Genomic DNA, 21,807 nt, shown 5'->3' with positions numbered 1-21,807 from the left:
GAGAGCAAACGGCACGTGTTGTCCTTGCAGTTAGGGATGTCTGCATCAAATGACTCAGTCCGAATCATTAACGTGGCTTTCAAGCAAGTGATGTTACTTCTGTGGATCAGCCAGCTTGTTAAGGGAGTACCGTGTTCCCTTCTTGTTTGTATCAAGCAGATTGGAATAGCCACTGACAACAGATGCGGGTCTGTAGCTCGACCTTGGGGTATTTCAGCAGGACAGATAACCCCCAGAGCCCCACCAGCCTCTGCTCTACCTGCATGTGGCTCTCTTTAAGGGCTCTGCTCTCTTTCTGTCCTTTCTGGCGAGTGTTTTCAGATGAGCCAGCTGGGGAGTGCTGTCTGTCACAGCTGAGTGCCTTTGGTGCCGTGACTGTGACTGGACACTTTCTCTAACGTTCAGGAAGGATACTGGAAGTGCAGCGATCGCTGCAGAGCTCTCTTCTTGTTGTTGTTGCTGCAGCTCGTCAGGTTTGAAGCTAAATATAGATGAGTCTTGCATCTCCTGAAGCCTCAGTGGCCACTGACGTTTGAGATCATCAGATGTTTTAACAAAAAATGGCAAAGTTGCAAAGCAGGACGTGGAAAAAATGCAGTTGTATCCAGGGGCAGTGTCTGTAGGGAGTCGTGTCACCGTGTCCCTTGGTGGCCACTGCTTTCTCTGCTTTGATAAGATGCTTCTCAAACTGATCTGGTGTCTTTGCATGCTCTGAAGTCTCCCTCCACGTGCCCTAGCATATTTGTGAGTATATGTTTTGTTGTACAAATAGTTGTATATGCACACAAAGCTTGTACCTGCCTTAGAAATCTAACAGTCAAAGCAAATTATGAGGATTAATAGGTAAAGGGTGTGTGTGTGTGTGGGGGGGAAATAAGGCAGCAGTTGGGTACACCGTGTATGGAGCCCTGTGGCTCGTGTGTTCTTGATGCTTTGTAGGAGGAGAGGATTTCAAAGAAAGGTTTCCAGGCTGGTGCTGTAAAACCTGTGGGTTCAGCACTGAGATCGCCTCCTGTTCATGTGGGGTATCAGCAGCAGCAGTGAGCCCGTCTGGGGACTCGTGGACGGTGCAGTTGGTTCTGCTGGTGGAGCAGGGATGGGGCTGTTGGCTGGGAGCCCCCGGGGACATTTCCGTCTGAGCCGTGTCTCGAGGTGTGGGCCTGTGCCCGATGGGAGCAGCCAGGTGACCATGAGGATGTTGCAGTGCTCTTCTGAATGGAAAGGCTATAAAAAGGTACGTGGCAAAGGCCAAAGTTGTGTTATTTTGGACTGCACAGAAATTTTTGCTTCATCATCTCCAGCTCAGGGTGAGTGATGAAAGCCGTAGGTACGGCTGTGCTGCAAGGGAGTCCAGGTCTGCAGCAGACTGCCAGGCTGGGGATCTCCACTCTTGGTTGGGCTTGCCTCGATTAGCAGAATTCTGCAGTGCAGAACGAGTTAAAGATGAGAAACTTCATTGCACAGGATTTTATTTACTTATTTATTTTAAACTTCCTCCACAACCGATTGCTGCTGGTTTTCAGCTGAATCGAATTCTAGGTAGACTTTAAAAAATAAAAATAAAAATCAGAGGTATTTATGCTCTTGGAGGGGGCTGGTATCTTGGCTTCCTAAAGAGTTGCCCAAATGTGGTGGGGAGAAACAGGTCAGGAGAAAGCGAGAAGCTGCTGAGTTCATCATGGGGCAGCCTTTCAAAAATAGTACTTCTGTAACCCGTCAGAAGGGAGCACATTCTGCGTGCTCTGCTTCTGCGCTGGCACGGGGCTGCTGCTAACACCCTGTCCCCATGTCCTCCTTGGCACTGTTTCATCATCCACTTAGAGACCAGATCGAGATCTCTGGAGTAATTTTTCAAGGTTCTGCATGGAATTGCTGAGATAGGAGAACTGCCCCGTTGGGACAGGACCATCGAGGTCATCTAGGGAGGGAGGACAGCGAGGGACAGAGCACGCACAGGAGCAGGGCGAGTTGCCTGCAGCTCGCCGCCAGGGCATCAACACCACCACTGGTCTCTGCCGTCCTACGCTGGACGGTCTTCCTGAAAAACACTTAGACATGTGCTAAGCTTTGAGGGTTTGTGTTGGGCAGCAGACAGCATCTGGCCGCTTTTCCCCTTGTGTGGTGGTGGAATTTGAGGCAAAGGGGGGCAAGAAACTTGTCTGGGTGAGCTGCTTCTTCCAGGTCTGGCTCTGGTCCGGTTGCCCACACTGGCTGTGGATACAATATTTGCAGGTCTTACCTAATTCTGCAGTCAGAACAGTATAACTTTGAGGTTTTATTTTTATTTTTTGCTTTAAGCTGACTCCTTAGGGTGAGGACACCTCTCTGCCGGTGTACAGCAGCGTGCCCTGCTGTGGCTCCTTCCCTTTGCAGGCAGATGATGAGAATACAAAGCACCTTTCTACTGGCATAACTGCAATCCTACTGTAGGGGCAGCATAGCCGAAGCGAGGGGAAAGTAGTGCGTTAGCCTGAACGGGTACGGGAACGGGTACGGGATCAAACCCGGCACGTAGACCTGCCTGAGGGGGGCCGGTGGCCTTGGCCAGCAGCAATATTCAGCAGCTTGGGGGCCCTCCGAGGACGGCAGGCGAGCGAGTTTTCATTAGTTCCGGCTGTGTGGGACACGGGCTGGCGTCACCCTTGTACCCGTGACAAAACTGAAGGTCAAAGAGGCGCAAGGCGCGCGCAGCGCCCCAGTCCTGGCCGTTTGGGCACTGCCGGGTGGGTCCCGGCAGCCGGCTTGTCCCGGAGGGGCCCGGTGTGCTGGGACGAAGTGGAAGGGGAGGTATCTGTATGGTCACGTGCAGAAAATTTGCTTTCTGCTGGGCTGCGGAAAGCGCTCGCCAGATTTCCTGTCAGCCCCGAGTGTTTGTGGTGGTTGCTGCAGGGTCGGGCCCCGACCCTCGGCATCGGGGGCTGCGGGCGGCTGAGGGGCCCCCAGTGGGGGCTGTGGGACCCCTGGTGCAGGATGGCCTGGGGAGGCCGGTGTGGCCCCCCATGAGCCGTGGGTTCACGTTTTGGGGTCACTTGGTGCCGTTCAGGCTTCGGGGACTGTAACAAGCAGCACCAGAGGCGGAATTTTTGGAAATAACGCCTGGCGGCGTGTGTGAGAGGTGGGAGCGTGGTGGGCAGAGACAGCTGAGGAGCGGTGTTTTGGGGGAAATGCTTAAAACGCTGAAAGTTCCTGCGGTGGGGCCGGGGAGGTTCCCCCCCCTTCCCTTCCCCTCCCCTTCCTTTCTCCCTTCCCCTCCCCGCCGCACGTGTTGGGGTTTGTGTGTGTGTGGGGGGGGGGGGCACCTCAGGCGGACTACACTTCCCATCACGCCCCGCGCCACCCCATGCCCCGAGCGGGAAGGGCGGAGGAGGGGGGAGGCAGCGGGCGCGCCACCGCGCATGCGCACCCCTCCCTGCGGGCGGGGCGGGGCGGGCGCCCCCTGGCGGGCGGCGGCGGGGCGGCGGGCGGACAATAGGCGGCGGGCCCCGCCCCTTCCCCTTCCCCCCCCATTTTATTTTTTTAATTTTTTTAACCCCCCCCCCCGCACTGCAGCTCCTCGGCACGACGGCGGCGGCGGGAGCTCGGCGGGGCCCCCTGGCTGCGGGCGGCCGGGCGCGGTACGCACGGCGACCGGCGGGGGCGCTGCGGTGCCCCCCCCTCCCTCACCACCCCCCCCCACGCCACTTTTCCCTCCGCCCCCCCCCTCCCCGCCCCCCCCCTCCGTGCATTCTCCGGTTGAAGGGAGGGGGAGGGCCGACAAGGAGCCCGGCCGCCATTTTCCGAGCCGCGCCGCCCGCCGCCGCGCTCACCCGGAGCCTTTTGGGGGGGGGGGGGCGGGGGGGGCGGGGGCCAAAACCGCTCTGGGGGGGGGGGCGGGGGGGGGGGAGCACCGAAGCCCCGCTCCGCTCCGCCCCGCCGGGCCCCGCAGCCCCCGCCCGCCCGCCCGCCCGCCGCCGAACCGGGGGTGGGGGGGCCGTGGCCCGTGTCCCCCCCCCCCCCCTTCACCTCCTCCTCCTCCTCTTCGCCCCCCCCCCCCGGCTCCGCGCCCACCGAGGGAAACGGGCGAGCCCCGGGGGGGGCGGGGGGGGGCAGGGCAGCGGCGCCGGCTGCGGCACCGCCGCCTTCCTCCTCCTCCTCCTCCTCCTCCTCCTCCTCCGGGCCCATTTTGTGCGGGGCCTCCCCCGGCGGACCGCGCTCGCCGCCCGATCACGTGGTAGGTGCCGCTCCGCGCCTCCCCCCCCCCCTCCCGCCAACCCCCCCCTCCCCGTTCTCCCCCCCCCCCCCCCCCATTCTTCCCCCCCCCCTCCCGCCGCCGCCGCCGCCGCTGCCCCTTTGTTAGCGCCGCCGCGCCCCGCCGGGCACCGGCAGCTCCGCGGCCGCCCCCGCCCCAACTTCTCCACCCGGCGGGAGGCGGCCCCCCCCCCGCTCCGTTTCACCCCCCCCTCCGTTTCACCCCCCCCTTTCTATTTTTACCCCCCCCCCCCCCCGTTTTCCCGGTGCCGCCGTTGGGTAAAGTATTACCGGGGGGGCTGCGGTGGGGGGGGGGGGGCACGGGGACGGGGGGGGTGGGACGGGAAAGGGGGGGGTTGAACGGGAAGGGGGGGCAGGAGGGGGGGGGTACGGGGAGGGGGGGGGGGTCCCGGCGGCTCCTCGTGTACCCCCGGGAGGCGCGGAGGGAGCGGGGGGGGGGGTTGGGGGGGGGGGGGGGGATCCGTTTTTACCCCTGGGGGGGGTTAACGGGGGGCCGAAGGGGGGGGCCACGCGAAGTTTTCAAAGTAAACAGAAAATAAGCTTTTTTAAAAAAAAAAAAAGAGAAAAAAAATTGCATAACCTCCAGCTTGCAACACGCGTGCACGCTCGCCCCGGCCCCGCGTGGAAAAGGAGCCCGGGGGGGGGGCTCCCAGCGCCGGGGGGGGGGCTCCGGGGCTGTCAGCGGGGCCGGGGCTGTGTCACGGGCGCCTGCCCCTGCTCCCGGGCTGTACAATAGCGTAATTTTTCATCTGGGTTTGATCTGCTAAGCCATTTTCCTGTATTTACTTTCCGGCTGCTTCTTTCTTTTTTTTTTTTCTTTCTTTTTTTTTTTTTTTCTCTCTCTTTTTTTTCTTTTTTTCCCCTTGCCGGAGCGGCCCCGCCGACCCGAAGTGTATTTTTCTCCAAACAAGAGAGCGCGGCTCTCCCGAAAGGCTCTCGGTGACCGGCACGGGTGTTTACTTTCATCACGGGATTAGCATCTCTCGGTGCCTGATTACGGAGAAATTCCCCTCCTTTGGGCCGGCAGCGAAGGTCTCGGAAAAGGCAAAATAGGGCGGCCAAAATTACTAAAAAAAAAAAAACAAAACTAAGATTATTTTCTACCAAAAGAAAAAAAAAAAGGCAGCTCCTTCTGGCAAACGGAGCTGCGACCTCCCTGCTAATTAAATTTGTGTACAGGTGGATCAGAGCGCGGGCTCCACGCCGCCTGTTATGTAAAATGCACTCGGATGACAAAACTGTAGTTTTCCATAAAAACCGGTCGGGCTCCGGGAGGAACTGCAGGGTTTTTTTTTTTTTTTTTTTGGTTATTTGTTCGGGCTGACCAGTACGTTTTGCGCTGCTTTGGGCCGTTTTGGTGTTAGCGGTTACATCATGTCATGTGTTGCGTACAGTGTGATTTGTGCCTCTAAAAATAAGGCGAGGTAAAAGCCCCGCTGCTGGGCGCCGGCGAGGACTCGAGGGGGTCCCGCTGCCGGGGGGGGGGCCTGGATCGCTCCGGGGGGGTCCTCCGGGGCGTTACGAGCCCCGCACGGCCCGTCCCGAACGCGGAAAGCGCCTTCCCTTTAAACCACATTTGTCCTTTTTATAGCCTTTGTTTTCATGGAGGAACCTCCGGTTCTCTCCCCCCTGCTTCAGCCTCTTCCTCCTCCCCGACCGCTCGCTGGCGCGCGGGTAAGGGCGGCGCGGCGGAATCGCTTCGAGCCGCGGTTATTTCTTTAATTAAGAAGCCTCAATTAACGAGGGGGGAGACGGAGAAGGGCCGGAGGGAGGTGGGGTAAGCCCCGCGCGCGGCTCCGGCTGTCCGCTGCCGGCCACCGTCGGGGCCGAGCTCGGGGCGGCGTGCTTTTGGCGCGGGAGGGCCGGCTGCGTGCTCCGGCACCGCGCTGCCAGGGTGGCACGGCCACCCCGGGGCTCGGCGCGGGACCCGGCCGCGATAGCGCTGGAGCCGAGCCGTGATGGTTTGGCGACGGGGGATGGCTTGCGTTCCCTCTTCGGAAACGATAAAGCAGCAGATGACCAGGCAGACGCGGCTGGGTTGATTCCTTGCGTTGTGTTTTTTTTTTTTTTTTAAATTTTTTTTTTTTGCAATGCCGAATTCGAGTCTCATCTGCTCTCGGAGCTCATTCGGTAACTGGAGAACTGGTGAAATTCTGACATCACAAAAGCCAGGGGGGAAAGCTGAGCAGTTCTTCGACCAAAGTCACTTCCTTTTGCCCTGTTTATAACTGTTTTTTTTTTTTTGTGTGTGTGTGTGTGTGTGTGTGTGTGTGTGAGAGCGCAACTGCCATTATCTAATGAACACGCCGAACAAAGAATGTCTCTGGAGTTTCAGCACTCCACCCTCCTCCTGCTCAGGCAGCGAGCGGTGCGTGTCCTCAGGAGCTTCAAAAGGCTTTTCCAGGCAGGGGAGCACTAAACCCATAGCGGGGTGAAGACGCGGCCTGAGGGCAAGGGTAAAGGTTTGGGATGGGGGAGAAAGGACGAGCAGCACGGTGCCCCCACCCCGCCCACGAAACTTCATCTATTTTTCCTCTTCCGATGGGAGGGTCTTAATATTTCTCTGGAACTACTTTTTTTTTTTTTTCTTTGGTGAGTGTAAGTCAGCGATATCCCTGCCCATCCCCATTTATCAGCAGCCGATTTTGTCTTTCTCGTTTGCTTTTTACTGGGCTGTGTGGGAAACAGGTGGGCCAGCTTAAGCAAAAATGGGAATTTAATTCGGCGGAAGTGGCTCAGTTGGATCACGTAGTGCTGAGGCCAGATAAAATGTGACTTCTGCGCGCGTGTTCGGAGCGGTTATAGTTTCGTTACAAGGAGCTGCTTGGTACCGGGACAGCCGGAACGGCAGGTGATCTGAGGAGCACCGTTTCCGCTGCTGCGTTTTATAAATACCACGTCCCAGCTCAAAACTTCCAGGAATACAATGTCTGTCTGGAATGACAAGCAGAGACTGCTCCAGAATGCCGCTTGCTTTGAGAATCCCTTCCTGCCCTGTAAGTAGCGGTTTAGCCGCATCTTCAAGGATGCAGCTTTCTGTAACGAATAATTTGAGGTGGAAGAAAGGCTTTCTGCTGCTTCTCACTGGGCACGGAGTTGTCGTACCCAAATCTGCGAGAGTCCTGGTGCTGCGGGACTTCGGTAAACACAATTCCATTAAACCCCGCGTGTGTCCCCCCAGCCTGAGTTCAGGGCACTGCTTTTGGAAGAGGGCTGTGGATAAGTTACTGTTCAGGTTTCAAAGAAAGTTAGAAAATAAGAAAAATAAGTCGGTTCCCCCCCCCCCCCAACCCCCATATTTTCAACTCCTGTTACCAGATGACTGCAGCAGAATGGGATATGCTAATAGGCATGGAGACTTAATTCCAGGGGACAGAGTTTTGAGAGCACGCTGTCTGAATTTAGTGGTGGAGCTGTGCTGTTTATCTAACAGAACGAGGAAAAAGGATAACAATTGCATCTGAGGAGAGGAAATGGGAGTAGCTGTCAGCCTCAACAGGCCACATCTTCATCTGTTACTTAATCTTTGGCTGCAAACTTTTTTTTAGCGGAGAGCCAAGCGTTTAAAAAAACTAGCTATTAAAAAAAAAGTTTAATTGAAATACCTAGTGTGATACGGAGAGCTTTTTTGGACCTTGGAGATGTTAGCGGAAGATGGACCTTAAAGACTTGTCATTTTCAGCTCTGTGAGACCTCACGATTCTCCTCGCTGAAATCTTCCTAACTTCCTGTCGAGGGCTGCAGTGACAGGATACGATGGGAAGGGTTACCAGCGAGCTGCCTTACGCTGAATGAGAAACGGCAAACCGAGTTCAGGCTGCAATCGTGGCCCGTAGAAAGGGACGTGTGCCGTGCGATTGAGCGTCATCTTCCATTCAGTGAGCATCTCTGTTCCGGAGTTCGCGTCGTCTTGGCTTTAGTTGCTGCCGTGGCAGTCCTGGTGGATTTGTTCTCTCTGCCGTGAGATCTGAGGAGCAATAAAAGCTGAGGTCTGCAGTTAGCTGAGCACACGTATCCGGGGGAGCTCTCGTGAGCTCCGTTCGAAATAAGGTATTTAAACTCGGCGGGAGGCTGGCCCGCCAGATTGGGCAGGGATCGAGTGGTTGGGGATGCTTAATTCTGCTCCTCCGGCCTGTCGCTTCGTGCCGGACACCAGTTACCGTGAGGCTTCTTCTAGTGACAGTCCTTACGCAGTGTTTAAAGCACAGAGGATCAAGGTGGTACCGTTTACAGGGCAGGGGTTTTAAGTTTTGGTAAAAATCCTTGTATGCTTTCGCCCAGAGGTGGTTATAACAGCGCCTCCTGAATGGAAATGTGTCTTTAAACTGAAGAGGCAATTCTGTTTTTTGTTTAACTTGCTCTCTGAGTCCTGAGTTCAGGTTTTCATATTTCCTGGGCAACTTGCCCAGATTATGCGAAAGAAAAACAAAATCTCTCTGATACTGGATGAGGGGGGAGACCTGGATTTAATAATTAAAGCTTGTTTTTTGTCTTTGTTAGTACTCTGTCAGACTGCTGCTTTCTGCAAATGCCCCACTATTGTTTTTTAAACCATGCTGCTTTATATTTGACTGTAGAAAACAACTTTGCTCTGAAGAGTAACCTAAAAGCGATGGGTATTTTTATCTCCAGATGCTTCATTTACCTGGTGAAGTCATTCTTGCTTAAAATTATTTGATTTTCCGTACTTTTGATTAGGGAGATGACAGTTAATTTGGCTTTGTGGATGTTTGGTGTTTTTTTTCAGACATGGCATTGATAAGAACTCCTCTACCTTAAATTACGCAAAGCATAGGGAGTTTTATTTATATCCGGTAAGAACTCAGGCGTAACAGAAAATTGCGCTTGAAGAAGGAGGCCTCAGGTTGCTGGTCGAGAAAAGACCCTGCCACTTCTGTGGGCCAGCAAGTGAAAAGCAGCAGCTTCTGTTTTAATCTTGAGGGCTTCTGATTGGAAACAAAGGCTATAAAACTGGAGCTTAGTAATTCTTTCTTCTTTGCTCTAGAGCAGAAGTACAATTCCCTGGGAAGTTCTTAATATGAAAATAGTTATTTTTCCCTGAGTGACTAGGAGCCAGTCTGCTGCGTTAATATATACGGAAGATACTTACGGATGTGTTTTAAAAATCCTCATTTCTTAACCTTTTTCATTCTTTTCTGTAAAAAAAGAAGAGAGGAAAAGGGGCCTGTTTCCCAAATGTAGGTCATTATAAGTGCACAGGCTGCCAAACTGCGTGTGACCACTGGGTTATCGATAACTTCATCGTCCCGTACTTGCCTGTCACGTTTTCTTAATTAAAGCTTTGAGAGTTACTTCTCATGTAAATCTCTCCCTAAATTGGTAAACATCTGTCTGACAACTATAAAACATTGAAGGGTGATACAAAAGGCATGTAGGGGATCTGTTACGCATATTGTATATAACTTCTGGTGGATGCACGTTGTGGATGCGGGAAGTATTTCTAGGCTCGGGGTGTTGGCTTTGTGTCGAGTGCCTGCGTTTTAAGTTGCTCTGCGGGGTTAGGAGCTCAGATGCAGCCTTTCGGCCGCAGAATGAGGCGTAAAGGGATTTAATTCTCACCAAGTTTCTTCCGAAAGCTGGTTGTGACCCCGCAGGCTGAGGAGATGCCTGGGCGTGGAGGAGGCGAGGGGGGAAGTGGGAGCTGGCCTGGTGCTCGCTTCCTTCGGGGGCGCTTGGCCTGCGCAGCCTTCGGCTCGTTGGGACCCCCCCTCAGCACCCGGCCTGAGGTGCTGAGCCCCCGTGCGCGGTCCCCGCTGCCAGGACGTGGTGCCGGGGCTGGGGGGTGGTCGCAGCACCAGGCGCGGGGAGGCTTCGCTGCTTTGTTGGCCCTTCGTGCACGCGTTGAGCTCGACTCTGTGTGGGTACCCGTAACCTCTCCTGTCTCCGTTCCTAGCGCAAGGAGTAGGGAAAGGGCATGTCCTGAAGTGGGTTTGGATGAGAGCGTTGGGGTAAGAGATCCGGGGGTGCGAGGGGGCCTCGAAGCCCTCACAGAGAGCAGCCCCGGCCTGCTTTGGCGCGTGATGAAATGAGACGGTGACATTCGCACGCGAAATTCCCTCAGTGTGAGGGTTTAAATGGCAACCCGGGGAATTCAGACCTACGGGAGGTGGGTGTGAGCGGTGCCAGGGGGAGGCAGACCGCCTGGGGGGCTGGTGGTCTGCGTGGGGTGGCCAAGGCCTGGGGGCAGCCGTGCCCCTGTGGGGGCGGATGGGTGGCGAGGCCTCTGGTCCTTGGAGCCCTCCGGTTCTTCTCGTGAACCCTCCTGCGAGCACAGGTGCTCGGTTTCTCCCCCCCTCCCGAAACTCCTGTCACAACTTTTCAGAGAACAAAAACTTAGCGTGTCCGTTTCGGGCTTATATTGTGAGGCGTTGCACAAACTGGTGTGCTTGGAAAGCCAGTTCTCCTTTCAAGGCCTGGTTCTAAAATTGAGTTTTAAAACCAGATGGTCCTGGAGAAGTCGGCGTGCTGAAGGAAGAAAGATCGTTTTCGGGGGCATTGTGACCCGACGGCCGCTGCGGAGGGTAGCGTGACTGGCCGCCGTCCTCGTGCTTCTCCTAACCTCCCATCGTTTCCTTGGCCTTACTGACGCTTTTCCCTTTGCTCTGATTTTGAAAGGCGGGTAAGAATTTGAATGCGAGCGTAGTTCACGTGGAGCTGTGGCTGGAGCCACCTGACCGAGTCGGCCCAGTGACTTTCCTCCCTCGGTGGCCTTGCTCGCACTCCTCAGGAAGCGAGGGAAGCTGGGCGAGCTACGGTTACCCTGTTTTTAACTGTGTGCTACAGCCTTTCATCTTTCCTCTGTTAATTAACGCTAACTGCTTTGCCAGTGCTCTAGTTTTGAAGTAAAAAATCAAGGATGTGCTTGTGGATTCGGAGCATCGCTGTCAGGCTGGCTGTACATGTCGCCCTTCCAGAAGAAGCTCCTTTTGGGTGTTTTGAAGCAAAATCCGGACCAAGGCATGCGTGAGGGTCGTGCTGTGGCTGCTGAGGGCAGGTGTGGAGTTTGTGCTGCTGCAGGCTCGTCGTGGTGATCTCCAGTGTCCGCAACGGGACTTGGAGCGGGCTTCTCCTGTGGGCCATGTTCCTGCCAGCTCCGGTGCTCGGAGTCGCAGGCCCTTGGCGGAGGAAGGCCAAAAAAAGGGACCTGTGGGTGCTGGCGTCGATCTGATGGGTGATAGCGGGTCGGGGAGAACTTGCCAGCGTGGTTCGAGTCCCAGGGGCAGACGAGGTTCAGGCCAGCGGGGTGGGTAGTTCTTAGAATTACTGCCGGAACGCTCCCAGACCCGCTCAGTTCCGCAGGCTGTGTCCGTGTGTCCGTGACCTCTGCTCCTCGTCCCCACGCTCACCTCTGAGGTGCCTACTGCCCTCTCCCCCCGCTCTCGTAGGAAGGAGTTAGAGATGTTGTGGTGGGGCTTTAACAACAAGCAAAGCCTGCGAACAGAGCCAAGGGGGAAGCATGTTCACAAACGTTCCTTAGCGCTTCTTCCCAAGGCTGTTCAGAGCAGTGGAGATCTCATTCAGCGTTAGGGAAACCAGTGCTGTCTGGCACGCAGTTTTTAAGGACTTAAATAAAAAGCCATACACCCAATACTTTTGGAGGTCATCTTTAAGCTACCAGAACAAAGCCTCATTCTTAAGGGTGTCTTCCCGGGCTTCAGAAGTGTTGAAATGTTGTCCGCCCAACTAAAAGTGAAGGCAGGGAGGGTTGCTCTAGCTTGGGAGGAGGGTTTTCTTTTTAAAGCAAGTTTGCTAACCTGGAGGAAGAGGCAGCATGAAAGTTTTGCTTCCGTTTTCTACTTCTCTTAATGCAACTGAAGTTGATGACATACAAACTTACTCTGAAATGCTTTTCAGCCTTGGTAGACTTAAATGGCTGCAGCGCAGTGTGACCGTGTTCACAGTGAATCATTGCGCTCCGCACCAAGCGTGGATTTTTCTGCCCTTTTGCGGTAAGGGTGTTCACAAAGCTGCTCTCACTGCCTTGTGATGTTACGGTGGCAGTCGTGGTGAAAAGCGCTGATCCAGAGCCTCCCTTTGCAGGGCAGACCAGCGTGGTCCTGCAGAAGTGGCAGCTGCTCTAGGAGCAGTCCCTCCTGGTGTACGCATCTGGTTGGAGGTCTTGGTAGGAGGCTGGAGCGGGGGAAGTCCTTTATTCTGGCATTCTTCCTCCCTCCTCTCCCAAGGGCATCTTAGCTACAAGTGGAAAGTTCCCTGCAGGTTCCTTTTTTTTTTTGTTTCTGCCCCAAAGAGTCGTTGTCATTATTTATGGACCCAAATGATGACTTAAAAACTATTTTCAGTGTGATGTACATTAAATCTGTAGGCGTGCAGCGTACTTTCTTTTCAGTGAGGACAAAGTATAGTTGATTACAAAAGAGGTAAAGTTCTGTCAGCAGGGGACTTCTGAAGTCTGAACTCAGCGCTGGTAGCTCTGTGCTCGTTTTTTAATCAGTTCCCCCATGAGCGTGTCCTTTTTCCCTGTTGTCTTCCTCTGTGCTACCTTTCTGCGGGTTGGGCGAGCATGGGCAGCACTGGAGGTGGTCTGAGTTGTGGACCTGGCGAGAATCTTACTGATACGATTGGAAAAGGTTTCATCTCTACTGGTCTTACATGCTGCCAGAAACCAGCACTTAGCGGTGCTCTGTTTGTTTTATTTTTGGCAAGTAGAGCCCTGACCTGCATGGGGGAGAGCTGGGATTGCTCTCGGGTTGCTCCTGGTCTGACCTGAGCGCCCCGCTCGATTCCCAGTTGGAGAAGGAAGTTGAGATGCTCATCTCTGGGTGCTTGAAGGTCCACGAGGAGGAGGGCAGAGCTCCGAGAGCAGACACGAGTGGGAAGTAAACGCGGTTCTGTAGGTTGCATTAGGTGCTTGGTCTGACACGGGGGAGCAACCTCGGTGTGGCTGAACAAGGCCCAAACCGAAACTGCCTGCTGAATTTTGCTCGTTCAACGTCTTCAAACTTCTTATAGGATAAGTGAGGACTATCTAATGGTATATTAATTTGGTCATTGGGGTGTGTTAATGAACAGCTACAACAAGCTTATGCAAATTTATGTGAAATTAGAGGATTGGCGTATCAGGCAAGACATCAGGGCGATTTCTTATTATTAACTTGACATTGAAATAGCTTGTGAAGGTACTGCACAACTTCTGCAGCACAAGGAGAGTAAAGTGTCTTGTACTGTTAGCACAGCCTGTCCTGTGGGTTGTGTGAAGGCAGTTCGAACAGAAAAAAAAGGCATTAAAATTGCTGATGCTTAATGGTAAAGAAAATAGGTAAATTTTTAGAAACTTGACATCTGGGGGAAAAAAAAGGCTGCAGTAGATATGAATGAAATGCCTTTGGTTATTTTTCTTGTTTGATCTAGTTGAGTTAAGCCAGCGGCTTGCTATTACGGTCAGTATAGAAGTGTGCCGTCATGGCGCGTGAGTTAATCTTTATCCATGTTTTTGAAAGAGAAGTGGAAACAGCCAACGCTGGAAATCACCTGGCTTATTTGGAAATGAGCTTCTGGGAAAGTAGCTTTCATGCACACCAGGGAACCGGCTTCCTTGAAGTCCAGGGCTTTCTTTCAGGGAAGCGATGGGGTTCCCAGCCCATGTGGGATTGCGGGGTTTCTTTAGCTACTGGGATTTGGAGCATATGGAGGTTTTTTTTCCCCTCGGGCCCTGTCTCTGTTGCATGTTCCAGTTCTACATTGTCACTTCTTACACCTGAATTGGCAGTAGAAGTAGTGGAAAGCGTTTTATAGGCTTAGCTCAGGGACTTTCAAGATAAAGTTGGCGAGCTGGTGGCACTGAGCAACGGGCTGTGGGTACGCAGAGCCAAACCTTTCACAAAGGCCTGGAAGGATGCGGGTGTGCTCAGTGGATGGTCTGAAAGATGAGGGCAATAGTTAGAGGCGCCAGCTCTGGAAGATCCTAGGGGCCAGCTCGCGTGTTGCTGCTTCTGTCCTAACCCTCCTGGCACCCGGGTGGCTCCACTCGGCATGAGGCTGATGGTGGCAAGGGGAGGATGGCGTGCCCGTGGCTTTTACCGGAGCGTCAAGTCAATACCCCTGGTTGCTGTCGTCTTGCTTATTGCATTTTGTGTAAGTGCAATGCCTCACTTTCTCCTTTTCCTTCTCTTCTGCAGGCTGTCCTCAGGAGAGGCAGTGGGAGGCAGTGGAGCTGGCCTCGGCACCGGGAGAGGCTGGACTTCCCGTCTCTCTGTGCTGAATGGCTGCGATGGCGCCCGCTCTCACTGACGCAGCAGCTGAAGCTCACCACATCCGATTCAAGCTGGCTCCCCCGTCCTCCACCTTGTCGCCTGGCAGTGCCGAGAGCAACGGCAACGCCAACAACATCCTCCTGGCTGCCAACGGCACCAAAAGGAAAGCCATTGCTCCGGAGGATCCCAGTTTAGATTTCCGAAACAACCCTACGAAGGAAGAGCTGGGCAAGCTGCAGCCGCTGGTGGCCTCTTACCTCTGCTCGGATGTAACATCTGTTTCTTCAAAAGAGCCTCTGAAGCTGCAAGGAGTCTTCAACAAGCAGACAGTCCTTAAATCTCACTCTCTATTATCTCAGTCCTTCTTGAAAACAAGTGATCTGTTGGGGAGGCAACCGGTGTTGGAATTTACTTTGGAGAATCTAAAAACAATGAGTACTAATAGCCAGCCACCTCTCCCGCAAGCGCCTGTAAACGGCTTGGCCAAGAAATTGGCCAAAAGTACCAATTCAGACCATGAAAATTCTAGTGCTCTGAATGGTGGGAAGTGTGCTCCTCCTGCTGCTGCCCTCCAGGGCGTTGACTATAACGCAGGAGGTTCCGAATTAGGGGATTTGAAGACCGGGTTGACCAATTGCACTCTTCCACATAGAAGCCTTGATGCAGAGCACACGGCTCCGTTTAGCAATAATAGCACTGCAAACAAATCTTCCCTTAATTCCATGGAGCAGCAGCGGGTGCTCGAGGGTGGCAGTGGAGAGCCCAGGTTGCCTGGTGCTGCTGGTCACTCGGACTTCGGGAGCGGTAAGTCGGAGGAGCAGAAGCCTTCTCTGTTGGCCAGTCACCACAGTGCTCTTGACTCCGAGATGAGGACGAGGGCATTGCTGCGACGGCAGGCAGACATCGAGAGCCGGGCTCGCAGGCTGCAGAAACGCTTGCAAGTGGTGCAGGCGAAGCAGGTGGAGAGACACATCCAGCAGCAGTTGGGTGGCTTCTTGGAGAAAACTCTGAGCAAGCTTCCAACTTTGGACCCCCTGAGGCATCGGAGCCAGTTGATGTTGACCAGAAAAGCAGAAGCAGCTTTGAGGAAAGCTGCGAGCGAGACAGTTACTTCAGAAGGCCTAAGCAGCTTCTTGAAGAGCGATTCGATATCGGAAGAACTGGAGAGATTCACGGCCAGCGGTATGGCCAACCTGAGATCCAGCGAACAAGCGTTTGACTCGGATGTCACTGACAGCAGCTCGGGAGGAGAGTCTGACGTTGAAGAGGAGGAACTGACCAAAGCAGACCCAGAACAACCCCACGTACCGCTGTAAGTAGCAGTCATGCTTTGTCTTACCGCTGGTAGGGGGGAGAGCAAGGGGAAAGGTGGCAGATGGAGGATCTGGATTTTGTAGGAACGCCTTTCTCTTCTGATGGGCTTAGATCAAAGAAATAATTGTTAAAAACTAGTGTGGTGTGATCTGTGGCACGCTTCCTAGTTCAGGCAGCGCAGGGAGCACTGAAGTTAAAATCCTCCGTGCGTTCAGTAGTCGTCGGTGTTCCTTCAGAGCAGCAAGTCCTGGAAATAGTGCCTGGCTGGAGCAGCTCAGGCATGCTGCAGATACGAACTCGAAATACTATAAGCAGTTCTCTCCACTGTCTTGCTTATGTGTTGGCCCTGTCCCCTGAAATGAAATATTTGTCTTTTCACAATGGGGATCTTTGTTGTAAACCAGTTATGTAAAGTAAGGCCAGTCTGAATCTTCACTGACTGCAGAGTGGTGATGTGTTTTTTATTTTTATTTTTTTGGTTAAGCTGCCTGGGGGTAAAAAAAAAAATCTCTTAAAGGATTTGGGCTGAGTGGCGGTGGAAGTGTGAAGTGAGCGTGTCGTCTTCCTTAATCTCTGGGAAGTCAGTGTTGGGAATTTTCTTATTATTTGTGATGAGTTGCATTAGATGATGACAGCAGCTAATAGGTTGTTAACTGGATCCTGTTTGCCAAAGTATTAGCTGTCAACTTGTGTGTGGAGGAGGAAAACCCGCATCAAGGAAAAAGGTCTTGAGACAGGTCAAGGAACAAGGGAAACTTTTCTTCCAAAGAAAAGCGTTTGTCCTAGGAACGCTTATCGGAGTAGTTTTGAACAAATCTCTTAAAAGGCCGTGTTGTGTGTTTGGGCTGCGTAAAACATTGCTTGCCTCAGCAGATCTGTTCCATCCTGGTTGAACCTCAGTCTGAAGCTCTGCGCGGCCACGGTGGTCCTCCCTGGCTGGGGATGTTGTTGGCATACCTGCGCTATTCTGGGTTTGCGCAGATAGCCGGGGAGAAATAGCTGAATGTATTTTGATGCCTGTTGTCCAAAGTCATGTTTATGGCCGGACAAGTACCGTGACATAAATTTCACCGAACTAGGCAGGTGGACACGGACAGCGTGCGTACTTGGTACCTTGGAGCGTCCTCCAGAAAACATGCTCACATGATAAGAGCTAATAAACATCCATATTGCAGCTCTCAAGCATTAAACTCCAGCTGAATTTCACATTGTTTTCTGGGATGTTAGTGTAAGATGAATTTCTGCATGTGAAGTCTTAAACTGTAGATGATTTCGGCACGAAGCTAGCAGCCGAGCGTGTGATCTGTGCTGGCTGGGCACAGGCTTTCGGCCCTGGTGCTGGTAGCAAAGAGTTGAGTAACTTTACTCCTGTTTTATAACATCGTCAAACTTGCTCTGTTGGGATTAGTAGTGAAATCGAATTCCTAAGTATTGTAGCTCTTATTGGAGGCGGCACTTGACAATATTGTCTGTCCAAAGTAATATTAAATTTTCCATATTGCGGGTTTCGTAGATTCTCGTGTCGTCTAGCAAAGCGAAATCTCTTTGCCGCTCATCGTAATCCCAAGAGGAAGTGCGGTATTCAGAGACACGATGCGTGAAATTCTTCGCTGACTTTTCTGCCCTTTACGTTAGTCATGCCTTTACGTTCCCCGGCCTCCCGAGTACTCTTTAAAAGCCAAGGGTTTTTAAAGCCAATAAAAAGAATGATCCTTCTTGTTGTCCGCCGTTTCAGAAGCTGGTGTGTACGCGTACTGGCATCTAGGCCAGGCCCACCAAGCCTAGTTTAAAGTTTATGCCTGTGGGTATTTCGTAATTGCTCTTTCCACCATCGACTGTCCTGTTGGCATGAGCGCTTTGACGTTGGGTCTCATGAGCTCTGGTGCTGTTGAGGCTGAATGCGCATTTGTGCTCGTTACCGAAACTCCCGGAGTCAACCTCAAGAGCTGGTGCGCGCAGCGAGCGCAGCTAAATGCCGTCCGTGAGCAGCGCGGCGAGCAGGAAGAGGAAGAGCTGCCTTTTCCACTGGGAAGCCGCCTTGGGCCAGCTGCTTGTACAGAAGCATTGTTCTGTGTTTGTGCGAGCGCAGAAGGGCAGAGGCTTGTTGCAGGCTCGCTCAAGTATGGCTGGGTTTTGCTGCTTGAAGAATTTATTTACTGGGGGGGAAGGCTTTTACTATATTTATTCATAATTTCAGTAGCGAGACGGAGTGTGTTAATGAGTGCGAAAACTTTGCCTGATCCCCCAGCCAGGTTCCCGTGGTTATGTATTGTTTCTGGCCGCTCCTTCCTTCCCCCAAGGACTTGCCGGCTTCTCGCTCTCTGGCGAGAGTGACTCTTCAAATTCTGCGTCTCGTGGCTGGCTGGCAGTAAGTGGCCGTGTCGCCGACCGCCTCTGGGACTGAAGTAGAAGCATGCGAAAGAAACAAAGACCTGTTTACATCATGCTTAGATAAGAGCTGACCTTTGAGTTTTTCTGGCGTGGTGGCATTCCAGAATCAGTATCTGGTCAAGGACAGACTTGAAGCATTCGCGCTGCTCAGGCCCGCCTGGTCTTGGCTACAGAGGCAGCGTCTCCCCGGGGAATCGCGTCTTCCCGTAGCAGTAGGCACGCGTCAGGACCTTGGTAGGTCCTCCTAAAGCGTCCTGCGCCTGCTGCCCGGGAAGGCGCTGCCATTCGAGCAGATAACCAGGCCAGCGTGTAATGCATAAACAAAGCAGGGAGGTATTCGTTACACCTTCTTTTTTGGGAAGCCCTGCCAGCTATGGGCTTGGTTTAATAAGCCGCTCTTGACTCCCATGCGGCTAACGCGGAACGAAGTGCGCTCGGGCTGGGCTGGCTCTCGATGCGCGCCTGTAGACTTGCGTGGATCAAGGCCCACCAGGCTGCGTTCATTTGCGCTCAGATTAACGAAAAGCAACGATTTGCATCACAGCTAAGAGCCTCGGAGGTGTCGCTTCAGAAGCGTGCTTGGTGGCGGGGCTGGGAGCAGCGGGCGCTGTGCCTCCGCTTCGTGATGGCCAGGTTGGAGCCTCCCCTGTTGACAACTGCTCTGATATTTGACCGTAGGCAGCAGCCTCCTGCCTCTCTGAAACCCGCGGGGCTTTGAAAGGGCCCAAACTGCTGTCGGTGTGATAGGATCGGGGGCTGCTGATTGTGAAAGGTGCCTTGGAGCCCGGCGCACGGATCCCTCCCGGTGCTGGAGGGCTGCTGGTGGGGGCTCTGGCTTGTGCAATCGAGTGAGGGCTTAGGGAGTTACCCAGGCACTGGTATTTCTGTGGCCCCGTGCTAATGGCTGTAAAAGTGGGAAATGTTTCACGTGCACGTGTATCTGTAGGAGCTGCCTTCCTCAGCCTGGCTGGTTTCTTTGCCTTGCGTTTGGCTGTGGAGTGGCTTCCTCGGGAGCCGACGGCTATTTCTGGCTGATGAGTTACCTGCGCCGAGCAGCGATGCGGTCATCAGCCGGGAAGTGATGCGGGAGTTAGCCTCCGCTCCCCAGCTGCGGTCTGAGAATCACGGGACCTTTCTGAAAAGGTACTGGAAACAAATATTTAATGGGAACTTGGCTTTTTTTGGTTCCGATTTCTTACCTGGAGCGTCTGCTGAGAGCGAAGCCAAGTTTTAGGGACTGACTTCTCACGCCACCTCCTCCAAGGGCCAGGCAGTGCCGTGCCTTCGGTCGGGGCTGTTCCGACGCCTCTGGCCGCGATGCCGTAGCACGCTTTGTAATTAGCCCGTTTACTGGTGGGAAATCCGAGCACCTTCTGCACTGCAGTGTTGCAGTGAATCATTCCCCAGCCTGGGAGCTTGTGTGCTGGCTCCTCCCTGTGCTGCGTCGCGTCACGCTGCCTGCGTCTCGGGATTGCTGGACCCGGCGTAGTAATGAAGGTTTTTCGCTAATAAATGCTTTTGTCAGCACTGATTTCAAAGCCCCGTGTTGGAGAGGAATGCTCGTGGCGCCCGCGTTAGGGGTTGTTCGAGGGGCAGGTGCAGGCGGTGCATCAGTGGACTGAGGAATTAGAATTCAGAAATTTGGATTTTTCTCCCTTGATTTTATGTTTCAAGTGAGGGTGCAAGAAGGTAGCCTCGAGGGCTATGAAGTAACATTTCTCATGTCAGTGACTTCACGGAGCAGCAATTCAGGCGGCCGATCCCCCACTGCAGAGACCAAGGACGTTTTTCCTGCTGGTCTCCAACGTGTTTCACTTGCTCTGATCCATGCAGAGCAATCACAAAACTCTCTCTCTCCTCTTTATGATTTTTTTCAGTTACCTGCTCGTGTTTTTGTGGTGTTTTTCTTGTTCTTGACTTCACTGTGTTCGTAGGTACGGACTGCAGCACAGTTCCTGACCTTCTGGTTCTCAGCAGCTTATGAACATCTGTATATATCACACCCGAATTGCTTGTGACCCGCCTGCTGCTGGTCAAGGGTGCTGCCCCTCAAACGTCTTTCGCTTGGGAAGGGAGCGAAAGAGCAAATCCTGAGCACGTGCTTGCCTTGCATGTGAAAGCAGAATAGCAGGGAGCAGCTCATTGTTCGAAAATGCTTAATCAGGTATCCCCAGTAAGTAGGACACCGTGCGAGTCCCTCTTGCTTTTAAGAAAAGAGGGCAAATGAAATGCTTGAAAAAGATCTTAAGGAAAAGGAGTCTGTTACTGCTAGAAACATGGTCAGAGCGCGCCGTGTAGAGGTGCAGGGGATGCCCGGTGAGCTGCTCCGGGCTTCTTGTTCGAGCCTGGCCCCCGCGCAGACCTCCCTGGAGTACACACGGGAGGTCAGGTGTCCTACTGGGTACTCGCGTTGCCGTCCGCAGAGCTCCGTTAAGGTCGCGTTGGCTCTCACCCTACAACGAGTTTGTTTAAAGCCTTCTCCCTGGGCTGGAGTTGCGGTTGTGTCAGGGGGGTCCCAACCAGGAGGGTACCGGCGCTCCGTGCGGGGTCACCCCAGCGAACAGTAGTGGTGCTGTGCTGCGGGAAAACGTTCACGCCCAGGCGGCTGAGTGCCGACGGAGCTGCTGCTTCCAGAGGTTGCGCTGCCGCCGCCTGCTCTACAAACCCTCGTCTGCCTCTCCCATGGGTGCTTGCCCTGGGTTCTGCTGGGTGGCTGCGCGGAGCAGCAGCGCGTGGGTGCAAATCACCTGTCTGCTACATCACCCGTCTCCTTCAGCTCTTTTCCCCTTGCTGGGTCGCGTCTTCTCTGCCTGTTTTTAGGCTTTAGGGCTGGGCCGGGCTTGTGTTTGAAGGGTAACGTGGAGGGCTGGGAATGATTTGGGGTCTGGCGCTACCTGGAAGTCACACCTTGTCCCTACAGCCCTGCCCCAGTGGGGCAGCCAGGAGGAACGGGCTCTCACTCGGGTATTTTAGGACTTGCGGGTGATGCTTTGGATGGGTTTGGATAAATAATTACTTTCCTTTTAATTGGGAAAAGTTGGTCACAGCATCCGAAAAGCAGAAAGACGTCTGTGAAGGTGAACTGGTGTTTCGGGACGGGTGCGGTAGCTTGCCTGCTTCCCTGCAGTCTCACGCAGAATTGTAGTTAGCATTTTAGCAAGGAAAGGGGCCCGGCTCAGAGCTGATCTCTGGTGCTGAAGCCTAACGCACCAGTCTGGGGGATGGGGAAAAGGCTCTTGCGGTGTTACCCCGGCATCTGTAAGCGGCTGCGGCTCAGAGCCGCGTTCTTGTTCCTGCCGATGCCGGTACGAGCTGCAAAGTGACTCTGCCTGACACGGAAAGTGGAGGAGCGGCGAACGTGGGCTTCCTGAAAGAGCTTGGAAAGGTGCACTTCGCAGATGCGCTTTTCTTCCTGAAAGATTTTGGTTTTCATTATGCGGTAACGTTGCCTTTTATTTTTTTCTCCCCCCTCCTTTGTTCTCCGTTCCAGCAGATACGTTCTGGTTGCGCTCGCTCGGCAGCAGCGCTGCGCTCGGCTTCCAGCTGGGGGAAAAATGTTTTCCTTGCTGCACTGGCACTACCCCAACAGATTTTTCCACAGAGCGTGTTTTGGGCACACCCT

At 53.8% G+C, this 21,807-nt stretch overlaps 1 protein-coding gene across 8 annotated transcripts in view; it reads left to right on the top strand.

Moving 5' to 3' along the window:
- KANSL1 (KAT8 regulatory NSL complex subunit 1) overlaps positions 1-21,807 on the top strand; it is a 94,660-nt gene that overhangs the window by 4,851 nt on the left and 68,002 nt on the right. For 2 of the 8 annotated variants that reach the window (XM_080565413.1, XM_080565411.1), the window contains exons 1-2: positions 3,737-4,210; positions 14,406-15,792. In XM_080565413.1, the coding sequence (XP_080421539.1) occupies positions 14,489-15,792 (1,304 nt within the window). In that variant the 5' untranslated portion in view covers positions 3,737-4,210; positions 14,406-14,488. Of the gene's footprint in view, positions 1-3,592; positions 3,615-3,736; positions 4,211-4,486; positions 4,507-14,405; positions 15,793-21,807 lie in introns of those variants that run through there. The other 6 variants (XM_080565412.1, XM_080565406.1, XM_080565408.1 and 3 more) reach the window with 4 other exon arrangements.

This window comes from Anser brachyrhynchus (genome assembly GCF_964034855.1).
Source record: "Anser brachyrhynchus genome assembly, chromosome: 22".
NCBI lineage: Eukaryota > Metazoa > Chordata > Aves > Anseriformes > Anatidae > Anser > Anser brachyrhynchus.
This window is presented reverse-complemented; position numbering and strand designations above follow the sequence as displayed.